The following is a 13,082-nucleotide window of genomic DNA, read 5'->3' on the forward strand; positions in this document are numbered from 1 at the left end:
GCTGCATTCATTTCTTATTCACTCACTAGTTTTCACACAGGTCATCATCAAAGAATACTCTTTGAGAACAACTTGTGGTGTTCCCTGGTCTGAGTGACAACAAGTCTCTCCGGATTTCCAATACTCTCCACCTCTTTAGATAACCTTTGCAAATGAATTTGCGTCATCGCAACAGCCGCTTACCATTGATTTCTCGTTAGCAGCGACCACTGATCTTCACTAGAATTTAGGTAGCAAAAAGCCCCCCCCCCCCGAGGTCTAAGTCCTCTTTGCATTCATCCAGCGAATGTCTAGCTAGTGCATTCGCTTCTCAGTCTTTCCATCCTCCTTGACCCTCCTCGCTTATTTTGCATGGCGTCAGTTTTCGGTGACACACACACACAAAAAAAGAGAGGAAGCCAGGGGTGTAGGAGTTTAACTGACAATTATACCGTTTCAGTTTTCTGTATATCCGGCTGATGCTCATGTGTTAGTGTTAGTTTCCGCATTCAAGGGGTTTCCTTATTATTTCAGCCGTTTTCATTACTGTTATCCATTGCATCTTATTAATCATCCCTCTGATTCCAATCTCTTCCATTCTCTTTTCAAAGTTTTTCGGTGTTATCCCTAGTGCTCCTACTGTTATTAGTGTTATCTTGACTTTTTCATCTTCCATATCCCTTTAAGTTCTCTGACCAGTTTCGGTGTATTTGTTCCGCTTCTCCGTCTTCTTGATCTTCACTCTGTGGTCTGCTGGAACAGCAAAATCTACAATCTGGCAGGACTCTTCCTTCTTGTTAACTAGTATGACACCCGGCCTTCTTGCATGGATGTGTTTATTCATTTGTATATTCATGTCCCATATGATTTGGTGACATTCTTTCCTAATGTTATTGGTTAACAAGGAGCTTTCACACAGGTCATCAAAGATCTTCCATTGAAAACAATCTGTGAAGTTCCCTGGAAGCTGAGTGACAACAAGTTTCCCCAGATTTCCAGTACTCTCCACCTCTTTCAATAACATTTGCAAATAAACTTGCGTTATCCCTACAGCCTCTCACCATTGATTTCTCGCTTGCAGCAGCTTACAGCAGCTATTGGCCTCCACTGGAATTTGAGTGGCAATTAGCCTCCCCAAGATCCTAGTTCTCTTCGCATTTGTCCAGCAGAGGTCTGGTCAGCACTCTTTCCACTGTCTTTCCATCCTCCTTGAACCTTCTCGGCTATTTGGCATCTTCTTTTTTTTCGGGGGATGGGGGTGATGATTGGGAAATGGAAGAGGGATGGAGAACTTATAGATATTCAGCTTCATTGTTCTTGGTTCCATGTAACATTTTGTGTTTTGTCTCAGCAGCAGCCTCATGTATTAGTTTCCACATTCAAGGATTTTCCTTAATATTTCAGCTGTTTTCATTATTGTTATTCATTGTATCTTTCAGCCATTCCTCTGATTCCAATTTCTCCAATTCTTTTTTCAAAGTTTTTCAGAATTGTTCCTAGTGCTCCTACTATTATAGGTACTATCTTGATTTTTTCATCATCCAGATCCCTTTCAGCTCTCTGGCTAACTCTGTGTGTTTGTTCCGTTTCTCTTTTTCCTTCATATTTATCCTGTGGTCAGCTGGGACAGCAAAGTCTACGATTTGACAGGACTTTTCTTTCTTGTTAATTATTACAACATCCGGTCTCATCGCTTGGATGGGTTTATCCGTTTGTATGTCCATGTCCCATAGGATTTTGTGATTCTTGTTTTCAGGTAATGTTGCTGGCTTACACTTGTACCATTTGTCTGTGCATTCGAGATGCAGTTGTTTGCACAATCCCTAGTGTACTGCCCTTCCCACTTGGTCGTGCCTGTTATTGTATTCCTTTTGGGTTAGTTTGCTACATTCACTTACTATAAGGTTTATTGTTTCGTCTCTTTCTCCACAGAGTCTGCATTTGCTGTTTTCTTGTGTTTTGTCAATCTTTGCTTTGATGTGGTTGGTTCTTATTGAGTTATTTTGTGCTGCAGTTATTAAGGATTCAGATTCTCAGTTTATGTGTTCTTTTTTCATCCATGTCCAAGTGTTTTCATTATTCTCATCTTTTGTCATCCATACGAACCTTTCATGCAGTCGTTTCTCTTCCCAATTTTCTTTCTTCGTCTTATCCTTTCTTTCTCTCTGTTTTCTGTTTTGTTTAATTTTTCAGTGTCTCTCGTTGCCATAATTATCTTCTCAGTGTTTTGCACTTTGCATTTTTCTTGTTTTTTTGTTTTTTTTGTGGCATTCACACAGTCTTCTATACAAACCAGTCCCCTCCCACCGTCGTTCTTTTTCATGTGAATTTGTCAACATCGTCCTTCGGGTGCAGTGCATTGTGCATGGTCATGAGTTTCCTGGTCTTCTGATCGAGTTGTCTCAGTTCTTCTTTAGTCCACCCTATGAACGGTCCAGAGTATTATTATTATTATTATTATTATTATTATTATTGTTAATATTATTATTAATAATATTATTATTATCTTTATTATTATAATATTATTATTATTATTGATATTATTATTATTAATATTATTATTATTAATAATATTATTATTATCTTTATTATAATAATAATAATAATAATAATTATTATTATTATTATTATTATTATTAATATTATTATTATTATTAATATTATTATCTTTATTATTATAACTATTATTAATATTATTATTGCTATTATTATATTATAATATTATTATCTTTATAATAATAATAATTATTATTATTATTATCATTAATATATGAAATACTATAAATTTGTAATCATATCTGCTGATTTTTTTGAGAAGCTGCTTCAACTTCTTTTGTATTCATTGTGAATTGAACCAAATGCAATTTTCTGCTTCACCATTTAATTCTAATTTCGGTGAACACCAACGGGTCGTTTTTGTAACTTCCTAAAACGGCACTTTAATACATCATCACACTACATACATAATAAAAATTTTCTTTTTTTAAATTTGTACTTGACGTACACAGCGGATTAAACCAGATTGTATTTCTCTTTCTACTCACCCATTTAATGCGGATATCTTCTTGCCAATTTCGGTGAAAACCTCTGGGTCGTTGATATACCTTTCCAAAACTGCAGCCCCTTGTAAAAGACTCGCAGTGTTCAGATCTTTAATATCATCCAATATTAGATAAGTGACCATTGACCTCATGTCAGCAAATGTGATATTCTTGTCTTTTAATAGCTGGAAAAAAGTTTAAGATAACAAAATGATTTTAGAAAATAAAAAAGAGTCGATACACATAAGCAGCATTCATTGCGACTGAAAAACAACATTCACTGCTACTGGTACTAGAAAAACACACACCATTTTGTACGATGGTTTTATTATTGTAGAAAAATAATTTACGACAATACTTAAGACTTATCACATCGATAGATGCTTCAGTTCAGTCTCGAAAGACAAAGGACACCCCCTGTAGGGACAGTTGCATGTGTAATTATGTGACAAGGGTTGCCCAATCTCCAACCACACCTCTCCTGAATCGGTATTGCTTGAGTCCAGTGGTAAGGAGAAGTTCAGGACGACTGGAAACAATGCCGAGATAAGCGGAGAGCACATACAGCACCTGGAAGTCCAAAATGATCACCCATTTAATACTGACCAGTTTCAACGTTGCTTAACTTCGGTGATCTAGTGGGAACCGGTGTATCAACGTGATTATGCCGCATAGGTACAATATAATATTCAATAGAGAATGAGCTCTATAATAATAAATTACGAAATCTGCATGAAATAAAATATATTTAAGCGTATTTTACCACCAAACAACGACAGGTGCCCCCTCCTGCTAATTATTCAATAAAAATCATTTGACTTCTGGGATGATTAGCAATCGATCAGCGAGTGTTTTCTATATATCATAGTTCTGCTATTTTTGCAGACCTGCCCCTAAATCACCTGTAAGTGTTTTGTTCTTGAGCTTCTGTGCAATGTTGGAGGACATATTGATTTGTCAGCCTCGTTTTAAAATGGCCGATAAGCTATGTCGAAGCATTTAACAAAAAGTTTATTAAACATAAAATATTTCGTACACATCCAGTTTCGTTGCCGAAAAGGTTAAGCTTGCTTGTTAGACTAACAATAGAATTTGCCATCGTATGAAGGTCTCCAAAAGTTGGTTGGTTTGCTTGGGGTGGGTGATAGCAGTATAAGGACAGACACGAGGGGGTTGCATTCCTCAGATATAGGAAAGGGGATAATAGGAAAACCTAAATTGAACTTTTAGAATTTTTTTGGCAACTAAAACATATCTTAAGAAAGTTGGCACCTGGAAGACTTATCACAATCAAAACACATATTCCACAAATTGACCAAATATGCAAGCCAGTTCGGTTGTGTGATTAACACCAAGATCCAACTTCTGGCAACCGACACCAGCAAAATGTAAGCCCTGTTCGACAGCTGTTTATGCTTTCTTTCTTCTCTACCATCTTCTCTCTCTCTCTCTTCTCTTCTCTTCTCTCTCTCTCTCTCTTCTCTCTTCTCTCTTCTCTTTTCTCTCTCTCTTCTCTTCTCTCTTCTCTCTCTCTTCTCTCTCTCTCTTCTCTCTCTCTTCTCTCTTCTCTCTCTTCTCTCTTCTCTTCTCTCTCTCTTCTCTCTCTCTTCTCTCTCTCTCTCTTCTCTCTCTCTTCTCTCTTCTCTTCTCTCTTCTCTCTCTCTTCTCTTCTCTCTCTCTTCTCTCTCTCTTCTCTTCTCTCTCTCTTCTCTCTCTTCTCTTCTCTCTCTCTTCTCTCTCTCTTCTCTCTCTCTTCTCTCTTCTCTTCTCTCTCTCTTCTCTTCTCTCTCTCTTCTCTCTCTCTTCTCTCTTCTCTTCTCTCTCTCTCTCTTCTCTCTCTCTTCTCTTCTCTCTCTCTTCTCTCTTCTCTCTCTCTTCTCTCTCTCTTCTCTTCTCTCTCTCTTCTCTTCTCTCTCTCTTCTCTCTCTCTTCTCTCTTCTCTTCTCTCTTCTCTCTCTCTTCTCTCTTCTCTCTCTCTTCTCTCTTCTCTTCATGTTGCTAATAAATATATCATAATTGCAAATTATTGAAATTCCTTCAATCATTCATTATTCTTTTACTACATAGACTGTTCCCACACAAACTGCACTGCCATAGCCCTCAAACACAAGCCCTTTCAGACTTACATAATGCTCCAAGCAAACTACAGAATCCTTCTCATAAATAAAATCATTTTTAAGCAATTAATGGGAATTTGTAGTCATTACGATAATGCACGAGTCTGATTTTTAACTCTATTTCTAAAGAGTTACCTAAGGGAGGAGTAACCGGTGATGAATTTTAAAATGGCGTTATGGGATTGTTGCTTGTTGTTTAACCACTGAATTGTTTTTTCTTGGATTAAATTTACGTGATTTTAGGTGTATGCTGTTTTATTTCCATCACGGATATACACGTAATAATTGTTTTTTTCTTTTAGGGAATTTGCTTGGAGACCAACCATTAGCAGCTGATCTTTGAACAGACAGACACACAAACATACAGACATCCACAAACAGACATGTACACCTACAAACAGACAGATCAAATCCACTGACAGACACACCCACAAATAGACGGACGCATCCATAAACAAACCCACAAACAGACGGACAAGCTCACAGACAAACTCACAAACAGACGGACAAATCCACAAACAGACAAACCCACAAACAGACAAACCCACAAACAGACAAACAAACCTACAAACAGACGAACAGACGGACAAACCCACAGACGGACAAACCCACAAATAGACAAATAAACCCAAAAACAGATAAGCCACAAGCAGACAGACACACCCACAAATATACAAACACACTAACAGACGAACAAACCCACAAACAGACAGACAAATCCACAAGAAGACAAACCACAAACACACGGACACACCCACAGACAGACATACCTACAAACAGACACACCGCCAAACAGACAGACAAACCCACAAATAGACGAACAAACCAACAGATACACCCATAAACAGACAGACAAAGCTACAAACAGGCGGACAAATGCACAGACAAGCAAACCCACAAACAGACTGACACATCCACAAACAGACAAACAAACCAATAAGCAGACAAATGCTGTCACGATCAGATAATCATAAGTTTCATTTACTTACTTTCAAGCAATTATTTTTAAAGACGATCGCATTCTTCGGTGCAATCCTTTTTAGCATACTGCGACCCAAAATTTGACAAATTTGAATTCCAACGGGAGGTTTCCAATCCAGTCCTCTGAAAAGCAAAAATTTTTAAACGAGAGTTATTGGTACATTTTTGGTAGATGATTGTTTTGTTGTACGGCGTAACAACAACTTTTCTGGTTTATTTTGATGCCGAATTCTGTCATTTGGATAAAAGTTGTTAAGCTTCAACTACATATTTTGTTCCCAAGCACATGGCGAAGCTCTATGGTATATGTGCGTAACCTAACCAGTCACATTGATAAAAAATGTTATGTTTCAATTTCTTAATATCTTCACATTTTTATTCCTATTGTAAATATTGGATTTTATTTTACTCTCTCTTTCTCTCTCTCTCTCTCTCTCTCTCTCTCTCTCTCTCTCTATATATATATATATATATATATATATATATATATATATATATATATAGTAATTTATGAAAAGGTGATGTGGTTTTAATACATAAAGAGGGATTACTCACTCTCTCCAAAATGAATGAAGAAAAGGTGAAATAGAAGTCAGCCAACCTCTGTGTGATAAAAGCCCGGCTATTGGCTGGTTAAAACAGGGTCGGGAATAACGAAGATTCTGATTGGTTAGCTAGCAATCCTATTCCCACATGTATATATAAAAACATGTAACGACATGTCCTTGCAAGGACGAAAAGCAGGAAATTCTGTGTAGCTTAATTGCCATATAAATTTTCATAACTTACTACTTAGCTCTGTATGGCATAATCACATTAACACATTGTTTCCTATTAGATTACTGAAGTTAAGCAACATTAAACCTGGTCAGTACTAAAATGAGTGACCATTTGGGTATTCCAGGTACTGTATGTTCTCTCTGCTTATCTTGGCATTGTTTCTAGTCGTCCTAGACTCCTCCTTGCCATTGAACTTGAGCAGTGTCGATTCAGGAGGGGTGTGTTTGGGATTGCGCAATCCTTTGCCTCATAATCACGCGCGCAAATATCTGTTGTCTTTTGAGATTGAACGGAGGCGATGATTAGCGCTAGTCGCGTATTAAACACTATTGAAGTACGACGTGCTTTCAATAAGTTTCCAGACTTTTTTCTTGTGCAGGTATTAAAAATTGTCATAGACACTTGAAAATTCAGTATGCGATTGCTATACATCTTATGATATGACTGACCAATTTTTATGATTTCAGGTCTAAATGAACAGCTACAGCAGGAATAGGAATACAATCTACTAAAGCCTGATTGTTACACCTGGTGAATTTTCTAGGCGTGAGGACACTTTAAAAGAACGATGTGCAATAAAATTATGTTTAAATGCCACCGAAACGTATGGAATGCTTCAGATAGCTTCTGAACTATCTTGCATGCATCGAGCATCAGTTTTTGAGTGGTATAAGAGATTCAAGGAAGGCAGAGAGTTTGTGATGGATAGTGAGAGTTGTGATCTCCCAGTACATCCGAAGCCCCATGCGATCCTGTCTTTTGCGGGAATCTCTCTGAGCCAACTCGTTACACCCTGTTGCAAGGTGTGCAATTGACTCTGATAGGTTATCTCTATCGCTCTAAACACTTTCGCATACCTGAGGCTATTCTTTATCCCTACAAATCTATCATCGGACCAATTGTCATGTTTAGCTTGATGAAACGTAAATGGTTTACCCATAATAAAATATATTTAATGAACACAGCACAGAAATTAACAACAAACTTCTTTTTAGCAATAACAACATAGAGTAGGCTTTAATTGGCAGCAGGAACTTGAAGGTCGAACTAAGATAAAGGAAGAAGGTTTTTTTTGAGGTCGTTGTCTGTCAGTCAGTACATTTCCAGTGTCCCCCCCCCCTAGCTAATAGCGGTTGTCTCCAGTGGAGACCGTCAATGCTAGATAAAGATGTCCAGTGGATAGGGGACGGGAGAGGATAGGTGCAGCTTGGCTTAAGGTCCGGTCCTGACTGAGTGACGTTCCCTCAAGTCTTTTTATGGAGCAGATGAATCAATGCGCTCTGTTAGCTGATAGGTCAGCCTGTGGCCGAAGAACTCAGATGGGAGGGGATAGCATTGATTCACTAGAGAAATAGTTCTCTGTAACTGTTATAAATGTCTGTCTTATTTGAGTGTTTTTCATGAGGTGAAGAAACGTATCTGTAATTTGATTGGTCCGATCCTTTTTTTTCTCTGCAACTTATCTCTTACAGACATAATGTTGCTAGTCTCAGTCTTTTTTTATACAAATACTATTATAGCATGTATTCTTCAGAATCTTATCGTGTTTTTCATGCTTCTTTTGTTCCAGCTCGTTTGACTTGCTGGTCCAATGGTTTTCACAAATTTGCTGTTTTTATACTCCATTGTAAAACAGCTTATTCTTTTAGTAGCTATTTTGCAAGAACTGCCGATTGTTTTCCTCCTAATTATAACCTTGATCTTTTCAGAACTAAGGTCAATAACCATCTCTTGTCGTTGCGGTAATCATCTTTCCTTCTTGTTAGCTTCTTATATTAAGTAGCTTCCTGCCTTGTCTGGAGCGATTAAGATAGAAAAATAAATTTTTCTAAAAAAAAAATTTCGCCCAACAATATATATTTCTATACGTGCAACGTCGGATAAATAACGCTAAAATTTTTAACAACGGTTGTTAAACAAAGATACTAAAACAAAGTGATCAAGAATCGATTGATTCAATTTTCGGAAAAAAAATGTCAATACTTACTGATCGATATATTTAATGACACAAGACATATTGATACCGTTAACCGTTGGGTCGAGTTTCAAAGCGAGGAATCGATTTTTCAACGCGATTTCCTAAAATTGAAAGGAAATTATATTTAAATGAAATAAACATTTTACTTAGCTAATTTGATTCCGATTTTTATTTTTAATTTATGTTTCTTTCGAGATGTCGATTTTCATCTATATCCTCAATTCAACTTGTGAGATCTCTCTTTTTTCTATTTCTCGAATTCAACATTGGGAATCTCTCTCTCTCCTCTCTCTCTCTCTCTCTCTCTCACACACTCTCTCTCCTCTCTCTCTCTCTCTCTCTCTTTATTTATCTCTCAAATTTAACATTGGTAATCTCTCTTTATGAACTATCTCTCGAATTCAACATTAGGGATATGTTGCTTTTTTTTTTTTTACTATGTCTCAAATTCAATTTTAGGGACCTCTTTTCGATTTTGTAACTATTTATCCAATTCAATGTTGTGGATCTCTCTTTTTGACTTATCTCGAACTCAACATTGGAGATATCTCTTTTTGAACTATCTCTCTTCAACAGTGTAGATCTCTCTCTCTCTCTCTCTCTCTCTCTCTCTCTCTCTCTCTCTCTTAACTATCTCTCGAATGTATCATTGGAGGTGGGTTTTTTTACTATCTCTCGAATTTAACTTTGAGGATCGCTCTCTATGTATTAGTTTACTGTTGAGTCAACAGACCGTAATCTGTGATTAAATGCTTTAAAAGAAAATTAATACAAACTTGTTTTTATGTAACCTGTAGTGTCCATTTGCAGACAAAAGGAAAATAAAAGAAAAAAACCATTGCTTCTACTTCTTTTTATATCTTTGCGATCTTGTCACCTGTGTTACAAGTCCTTGAGTAGTTAGGAGCAGTGCGTCAGTGGATCAGTTTAACCCCGGAAATTGTTACTTAGAAAGTGTAGAATAGTTAACTTTTGACTATTTAACCACGTGTTCATGATCGCCGGCGAGGAAACATAAATCAATTAGTAGAATTTTTCTTACATATATTTTGATCTTCCTTCTTTGAGCGTTGCTTTCCATGTGTACGCGTCGTCCGATCTGTTTGCCGGATCGTCGAGTGGTTTGATTCTTTTTCTCAAAGATGAATAAACTCAAGGAGACTGTTGGCGATTTAAAGGTTTATTGCGATAGAATTCGTTCATAGAAGGGAAGAGACCGTTAATTATTCCTTATAAAAACAAAGATAGTCTACAATTATTTTCTTACTTATATATATATATATATATATATATATATATATATATATATATATATATATATATATATATATATACCCCCGAATACGATGTCCAGCATGTTAAAAATATACCATTTGTTGTAAAAATCTAATGGATAAACATCTGAAGAAGTTGGTGGGGACAGGATATTTTTACGGAAACATAAATCGTAAAATTGCCAACCTATCAATGAAACAGCTGTAATGGAAAAATCCAGGAAATAAACGAAGGTTATAAAAAAGAAAACGTGAGTCTTTGAATTTTCAACAAAATTTTGCACTATATATATATATATATATATATATATATATATATATATATATATATATATATATATATAAAGGGCAAAATGTGTGTGTGTGTGTGTGTGCGTGTGTGTGTGCATATCTCGTAAAAATCGCAAGATTTTATACTTCAGTTTTTTTATATCTTCAAATATTTATTTATGGTGTTTGGTTTGGTTTGGTTGTTTTGTTTTACGGCATATCAACCCTTTTTGAATTATTTAATGCCAAATCCAGTTATTTGGGGAAAAGGCTTTACGCTTCAAATTTTGTATATCTTCAAATATTTATTCATAGTGTTTGTTTTGCGTTGTGGTTCCGTAAGGGTCCGGAAGAAAAAACACAACTTCGTGATTAAGGGAAACAAACTATTTTAAACAGAAAAGCAAATACAGGAAGCCCGCTGCTCTGAAACCTTGCAGAACCTTGGAGAAGATGTAGTTTGAAAAAAAAATGAAGACAGACAAACACCGAAACGTAGTGAGTTTTATATATAAGATTACTTACCAGGTCGATATCTAGTTTCCTTTCGTATTTACACGCTTCTGCTGTGAGTTTGATTAACTGATCCAGGGTGAGAGTATTAATAATATCCTTTGGAATCTTCGTTACCAATTTCCCCAAATCCGATGCTTTTGTTTTGGCAAGATCCGCAACAGCGTTAGGGCACGTTTTTATAATGTATTGGATCTAAAATAATGTCAAGGGAGAAAAACAATACATTAACAATTTTTTATTCATTTTATTTATTTATTTTATTTATTTATTTTATTTATTTATTTTATTTATTTAGCCTATAAAAGTTTCTCTTTTGCCTGTCTGGCTCATCTTTCTTTTTTTTTTTTTTTTGTGTGTGTGTGTGTGTGTGTGTGTGTGTGTTTAAGTGTTTTTAAATGCTCTCTTTTTTCATCTCAAGTATTTGGTTTTATGAGTTGTTAGCCAACAGGACAGCGACCTAGATTCTTCTTCATGGGAAATAAGCCTGCGGCCATCTTGTTGGCTAACACCCCGTAAAAGTGAATACACAATAAATAAATGGTAAGATTTATTTATGACACCCCGTAAAAGTGAATACACAATAAATAAATGGTAATATTTATTTATGACACCATGTATATTTGATTTTTTTTTTCACTTGGTCATTTGTCAGCTCAACTGCACAACCTTAACCCGTTTTGATTTTATTGCTTCTCAATTAATTGTTTGTTTTTTTAAATATTTTTTTAGTTATAGTCGGACATGCACATAATTGCCTTGGTATTATAGACTATCCTGGCTGCCCAGCGTTGCCCGGATGTTTGGAGATGTTGAGAAAAAAAATGGTAGTAAGCAGGCAGGCTCGAACCCGTGACGCGAAGGCAGAAAAGAAAGAAAAAAAAGTGACGTGTTAGCTGTTGCGCCCATCGCCAAACCGTAAATGACGTAGGTTTAAATTAAGGCTAAACAATCGAAATAAGGCGATGACTTTCGAAAATATCGGCGAAAAAAGAGACCCCTCCCTGTAGAAAAGTACCCAGTTGAGAGTGAAGGAATTAATGTTTTTGGCTAATTTTTCAAAATTTGTCGTCCGAAGGGTCAACATCACTGGCATACATTTGCCAGCCCACACCTAAGATTCCCGATAGGCACATCTGGTGAAACCACTCGAGATGTCTCAAATGCTTCCTGTATGTTGCCCAAGTCTCACTGGCATAGAGAAGAGTAGAGAAAATGCACGCGGCATAAACCTTGATCTTTGTTGGTAACGAAATCCCATGACAGCTCCACAAATGCTTCTCCAATTTTCTAAATGTATTACTTGCCTTGCTGATCCGTAATGATACCTCATCATCCAGGGCACCGGACATACTTAGTGTGTTACCCAAGTATACAAACTTAGCGACGACCACTATCTTTGACCCATAGATATATATGGCTCATAGTATGGCATGTCTGGCGCAGGCTAATATATAAGGACAGATTTTTTTTTAGTTGGTTGGGTTTTTAATGCTGTGGGAGTTGTCTCCCTTCTGACGTCTCCAGATTTGTGCTTATTTTTCAATGATGTAAGGGTTTTGGTAAATTGGAGTTGCTTCCCTTTGTTTTCTCGTTACTTGATAAAGTTGTGATTACATGTACTTTATCTCTTTGTGTCTCATCATGTAAATAAACCAGATGTGTCTTTCTTGCGTCTCTGTGTGTAAGACTAAAAAAAAACCCTGTTAAGTTGTAATTTCCTTTTTGCCAAACGTTAATGACTTCCCATATGAATTTTATTTGAAACTAACAAGGTATGTTTATTTATTTATTTTTTTTATTTAATTCATAATTAACTATCAAAAGGTTATTAATTAACCTACAACATTAACATCCATATTAAAGAAGATTATAGTTTACTAAAGTCTATCATCCCGTATGAGCCACCAGATCACAGTCATTTGCATAGAGCAAGTCACGGATCGTGTTTGGTGAGTACTTTTGTACTTGCATTGAAGCGCCTAATATTGAACAACCCCACCCCAGTAGTTCGGTAGCGAATATAGACACCATCAGAGATACCCCCGAATGCCATCCGAAAGACCATGGTAAAATATAATGCAAAGAGTGTGGGTGCTGGAATGTCTTCCTGCTTAACACCATTTTCAACTGAAATAGGATCAGCCAG

At 36.4% G+C, this 13,082-nt stretch overlaps 1 protein-coding gene across 1 annotated transcript in view; it reads right to left on the minus strand.

The window, feature by feature from the left end:
* Nucleotides 1-13,082, minus strand: part of LOC145266327 (uncharacterized) — a 231,629-nt gene that overhangs the window by 65,215 nt on the left and 153,332 nt on the right. The window contains exons 26-29 of the mRNA XM_080121913.1: nucleotides 10,946-11,128; nucleotides 8,886-8,977; nucleotides 6,127-6,241; nucleotides 3,024-3,205 (exon numbers count right to left, since the gene is read on the minus strand). Coding sequence (XP_079978039.1) covers nucleotides 3,024-3,205; nucleotides 6,127-6,241; nucleotides 8,886-8,977; nucleotides 10,946-11,128 — 572 coding nt within the window. The remainder of the gene's footprint in view (nucleotides 1-3,023; nucleotides 3,206-6,126; nucleotides 6,242-8,885; nucleotides 8,978-10,945; nucleotides 11,129-13,082) is intronic.

This window comes from Euprymna scolopes, chromosome 41 (genome assembly GCF_053919585.1).
Source record: "Euprymna scolopes isolate OS-2025 chromosome 41, ASM5391958v1, whole genome shotgun sequence".
NCBI lineage: Eukaryota > Metazoa > Mollusca > Cephalopoda > Sepiida > Sepiolidae > Euprymna > Euprymna scolopes.